The following is a 6000-nucleotide window of genomic DNA, read 5'->3' as shown; positions in this document are numbered from 1 at the left end:
CGTTACACATTTGACCATGTTGACGTCGAGTATTCTCCTGACAACCTATTTCAAGGCGTGACTTTCAACACAAAGGAGGAAGTCCAACATGTTTTAAATGCTACCATATAAAGAAAGATTTGTATTACAGGGTGGAGAAATCGTCACCAACATTAATTGTTGCACACTGTGTTAACATTACATGTGATTGGAGGGTGTAGAGCAGCTTTTATTACTAGAAGCCAAAAATGGGAGCTTCGTAGCTATCAGGTGAACATTCTTGTTCATCCCCTATTATCACACAAGATCATGTTAACCTTGGCTATGTATATATCATCAAAAGTATTCTTGCTTTGGTGGAGAGTGATCCATCGATTTCAATTCCAACAATAATAGCACACATCAAAAGTGTTGAAGGGTATACAATCTCATACCGCAAAGCGTGGATGGCAAAGCAAAAGGCAATTGAAGACTTACATGGCAACTGGGAACAATCTTACCATGATTTACCCAAGTTGCTCAGTGCCATGAGTGGATTTCTTAATGGATTTGTTGTTGAGAAGCAAACAAGGCCACTATACAACCAACAAGGTGAGTTGGTTCATCATTATATTCAATTCCATAGAGTATTTTGGACATTTAAACCTTGTAACGATGGGTTCAAATACTGCAAGCCCATCGTTCAAGTTGATGGCACATTCTTGTATGGAAAATACAAAGGAACTCTCCTTGTGGCCGTGGCTCAAGACAGTAACAACAAAATCTTTCCAATTGCCTTTACAATTGTTGAGAGTGAAACAGCAGATGCATGGTTTTTCTTTCTACATTATCTCAAAAGACATGTTTTCCCTCAAGATGGCCTTTGCTTAATTTCGGACAGGCACAAGTCCATCAAAAATGCCTATGCTAGACAAGGCAGTGGTAAGACACCCGAGAATTCAGTGCATGTGTTCTGTATTTGCCATATTACTCAGAACTTCATGAGGCATTTCAAGAATACAGAACAAAAAAAATTAATCATCAATATGGGTATGTACTTCTTATTATTAATTACTTTTATTTGTTTTGACCATATTTCAACAATACTAAATTGTTCATTTTTTGCTAATCTCATTTCACAGCTTATGGGATGACTGAGCCAAGATTCAATTACTACTACAACACGTTAAGGAGCGAACCAGAAACCAAAGGTGTAATTGAATGGCTCAACACCATACCAAAAGAACAATGGACTCTTGCATGGGACGGTGGCCGACGATGGGGACACATGACTACTAACTTGGCTGAGGCAATTAACTCCATTCTTAAAAAAAAAACAAGAAATTTGTCAATTTCTGCAATTATCATGTCGACTTACAAGAGATGTAATGCCTTATTCATCCAAAGGGGGAAGGAAGTCGATGCTAAACTTAGGGTTGGCCAAGTTTATACTGAAATAATCAATAGGATCATGAGAGATGCAGAATCAAAGGCTAATAGTCATCATGTCCTCGAATTTGATTGTCGCGATACACATTTTCTAGTGCAAGAGACCATTAACCCAAGGGAAACACGACCTACTGGAACTTTCACAGTTAGACTACATGACAAGTAGTGTGACTGTGGGAAATTCCAAAAGCTACACATGTCATGCTCCCATGTTGTTGCTGCATGTAAGCATGTTCACCATGATTACAAATCTTACATAGATCAGGTATACACGTTACAATATGTTTCAAATGTGTATAACAAATTATTTGGTGAACTGCCCAATGAATCTTATTGGTCGGATTGTGAAGAACCGTAAATCATACCAAATCCGAAAAAGATTAGAAATAAAAAAGTTCATCCAGTCATCAAGAATACGCACTGAAGTGGTTATGGTTGAACCAGGACAACCAAAAAGATGTTCTCTCTATAGGAATGTAAGTCACTCAAAGAAAATATATCCTTACTGACAAGTGAGTTCAAGTCATCAAGCTTAAAATTTGATGGAACATTCCAAATGTTGTACTTTGTTTTTATTATTTTATATAAAAATAGTCTTTTTGTTTAAATTTTATTTAATATTTATTTCATTATTTAATCTTATTCTAAAAACTTAACTAAATAAATTTTTTTAAAAATAATATAATTTTTTAAAAATCTAAAAATTAAAAATTGAAAAACAAAAAAAGAAATATAAAAATCTGAAAAAAAAAAATAAATAAACCAAAAAAACAAAAAAAATCCAACAAAACGAAAAAAAAAAAACAAAAAACGAAAAAAAGGCCCAATAGAGAAATCGGTTACTAGGTAACCGATTTCCTAAAGGGCTTTTGAAATTTTTTTTAAAAAGATCTTTGATAAATTGGTTACCCACTAACCGATTTCTCACTTGAACCCTAAAAGTGGGTTATTTAAGTAAATAATTTGGGGCCCATGTTATTTAAATAAAAAAAAAAATTAATATATTTTAAAAAAAGTCATTTATAAACACATAAATCTGAATTGATAAATTTGATTGTTGCTCTCTTTTTCTTGCAAAAATCCTTAGATTTAGGGATATGGTAATGATGAATCTTTTTTATGGTGATTTGATGGTTCTACCAACAATCGTAAAGAAGAGTGTGGTAAAAGTGTAGTAAGGTCTACAATCGAGGGAAAATATTTTACTTTTTTTTTCTTTCTGTACTTTACATCAATAGATACTAGGATTCAAAATTATTAAAAGCAAGAGACAGAGGGAATCAAAATATTGGAAGTAGTGGACTCTAGAGTCCAAAATTTTAACAGTAGTGGATAAAAAATGGACCAACAATTTTTTTTATAAAATAATGGATGTCTTAAATGTAATGGGTATTGCAACTGACTTGTGTTGCAACCTAGAGGGTAAAATGCAATCTATAAAATGCAATGGGTGTTGCATTCTAAATATAAAATGTAATAGGTGTTGCAACATAGCGTTAAATGGAATGGGTGTAACAATCCAAAGTGTAAATTGCATTAAGTGTCATAACCCATAATGTAAAATGCAATGAGTGTTGCAATTCAAAGCATAAAATTCAATGGGTGTCATAACCTAGAGCGTAAAATGAAACGAGTGTCACAACCTAAAGCATAAATTGCAATAGGTGACAGAACCTAGAAAATAAATTACAATAAGTGTCACAACTCAAAACATAAAATGTAATAAGTGTCATAACCTAAAGAGTAAAATGTTGTCAAAGGGTGTCACAAGCCAAAAAAAGTAACACGTAATGAGTGTCCCAACCTAGAGCATAAAATGTCATGGGTATCGCAACCTAATTTGTAAAATGCAATGGGTGTTGCAACCTTGAAAGTAAAATGCTAAAGGGTGTCACAACCCAAAAAGCTTAAATGAAACCAGTGTCGCAATCTAGAATTTATGGGCATGTAGCCTTGAGAGGAAATGAGCATGAAGCTTGAAAATTATGTGATGGGTTTGTAAACTTGTGTGCATGGAGTCTTAAAAAAATGAGTTTGGAGCTTAAAATCAAATAGGCATAAAGCCCTAAGAGGAAATGATAATGACACTCGAAGATAATAAGCATGAACCCTTAAAATCTATAGCCACAAAGGTATAAAAACATTAAACACAAGAGTAAACAAAGATAAATGTGGAGATACATAAATCCAAAAGTGGTATCTACATGTAATTGTTGGATGTATGTTGGCATTCAATATAAGTGTGACAAAAAAGTGTTAGGCAAGTATTGAATTTAATGGAAATGATGTCAATGTCTAACAAACACTAAATTTGATGCAAATCATGTATATGCTATACAAGTTATGGATTTGAATACACGTGTTGGGAAGGTACTAAATTTGAATGCATATGTCACACCATAATGTAAATAAAGAAAATGCTAAAGTAGTACAAGACTCAAACGCAAATGATGTAAATATTTGATAGGTATGAGATTTTGATGTGAATGATTCACTTGTCAAGCAAGTACTAGACTTTTATGCAATGTAAAATTTCATGTTGATGAGTTGATGCGAAATACAATGTTGGGATAATCGTGAGTTGTTGTTTACAAAACTTTTTTATTTATTTTTTCTTTTCTCATTCTTTCTATCACACACAATTTTTTTCTAAAAAAATTTATTTTGAATTGGTTACTTTCTTTGGATAAACAAATTCTTGCAAACCTTACACCTTTCTATTGACTCTATTTTTTCCACCCAATTGCTCAATTTTTATCCTTGATTGAATTCATGGAGTTCCCTTCCTTTTCGTCTATCACTGCTAATTGATCTCACAAATGTCATCTTCCAATCATGTTCCACCTAAGATCGATTGAAACTTTATTTGGGTTAACTTGTCAATTGATGATCTAGCTATCACTTTTGAAGCATCATTTGATTAACATGTATATTTGTGGTAGATGTTTTTTTTAGATATTATTTTTGATCCGATAAAGGTATTTGATGATGGAATATTAATGATGGAATTTCCTCTTAATCTAAGAAACATGAAAATATCTCAATGTAAGTGGATGGATGAAAGGTGCCTTGATTTGTGATGAAATAGAGAATGTGAAATAAAGTGATATACCCCAATTTGAGGTTAAGGTGGCAAGGTAATGAAGGTAATGAAGTGAAAGATAAGAATATTTACACCAGATGGTGGAATTTGTATATATCCTTTTAGACTCGAGGGGATATGATCAAAGGATGAGATAGGCATAAGGGACAACCCTAGTTTAAAATTGATGGAATAGTGATAACATGTAGATCAACCTAATTAATCTTGAGAAAAAAGGGATGGAAAACAGATTGTCCTCAATTTATGTAGGATAAGGGTTGGAATGAAGATGTGATGACATACGGGACATAGGGGTACGTGTAAGTAGTTTGGATTGGGTTGTGTTTGAATTGATCAATTATCCAAATCGATCAAAATTTAATGGGTTGAGTTGGGTTAGATTTATACAATTTTTTTTAAAGCCCAACTCGATTACGAACGAGTTAAGTTTGATCAATTTGGTCAACATAATTAAATTTATTTATTTTTAAAAAAATTTAAATATTTAAAATGGATGTAAATTATTTGATACATTGTTACAATTACAATGCTATCAACCTATAAAGCAAATAGTGATATAAACTAAATTCCAAAATAAATCATTTAATTTGTTACATTAATATCAACTCAAGAAAGCAACACTAATTAATACAAAATAAAATTTAAAATAAGTATTATATTGTTAGAATTCTAACAACCTAAAAAATATATAATTCATTCTAAGTAAGAGTGACAATGAATATTATCCTGAACAAAAATTATTGAAACATTATTATTATTATTATTATTATTATTATTATTATTATTATATGATTGAGTCGGGTTGAGTTATAAGTCAAAACACAAAATTCATTAATCGATTCATAGAGTGTCAGGTTGGGTTGGTTTTGACCTAAAAATTGAAAATATTCTACTCAAACTCATTAGGTCAATTTGGATTACTTGGGGTCGACAAGTTATGCGTACCCACTTACACCTTTATCGAGACATCAACCTTAATGCGGAGGGAGTGGTATGAGTTGCCTCGATTTGTAAAACAAGCATGGAGTGAAAATGGATTAAACAATTATTCTAGTTATTTCGGTTGTGAAGTAGGAGATGAAAACATTGCCCCAAGGGTAAATAGTTAATTTTGGGCTTGAAAAGTAGAAGAGTGGGGAACAACACGGAGGTGATTGTCCTTATTTAGACTGGAGAAATATAATTAAAGGATAAATTAACTGTGGAATGAATCACAAAGAAAAGGTCTCTTTTAGCTTAGACAGGAATCAAAAGAAGAAATAGAAAAAGGATTACGGATGAAATGACATATGAATAACTCCCAATCTATCCTTCTTTAATCCCACATTTCTTTTTGTCATTGCTTAATCCTTATTTTTCTTTTCTTTTCTTTCTTTTTCTTTTCAACATTACCTTTCAATTATTTGGCACATTTTCCTTTATTGTTAGTTGTTCATTGTTTTGAAGAAGTCATGAGTAGGCTAGATTCCATGCGAACACAATGAATGCAT

General features: G+C 32.1%; 1 protein-coding gene across 1 annotated transcript; it reads left to right on the top strand.

Annotated features, from left to right (window-relative positions):
- Positions 1-425: 425 nt before the first annotated feature.
- Positions 426-1573, top strand: LOC145951674 (uncharacterized). The gene is made up of 2 exons (XM_083063464.1): positions 426-1008; positions 1101-1573. The coding sequence occupies exons 1-2, from the start codon at positions 426-428 to the stop codon at positions 1571-1573; spliced, it is 1056 nt and encodes a 351-aa protein (XP_082919590.1).
- The last annotated feature ends 4427 nt before the right edge of the window (positions 1574-6000 follow it).

Source organism: Cajanus cajan, chromosome 1 (assembly GCF_000230855.2).
Source record: "Cajanus cajan strain Asha chromosome 1, NIPB_CcT2T_4, whole genome shotgun sequence".
Classification (NCBI taxonomy): Eukaryota; Viridiplantae; Streptophyta; class Magnoliopsida; order Fabales; family Fabaceae; genus Cajanus; species Cajanus cajan.
The sequence above is the reverse complement of the archived record's forward strand: the minus strand, read 5'-3'. Positions and strand labels throughout refer to the sequence as shown.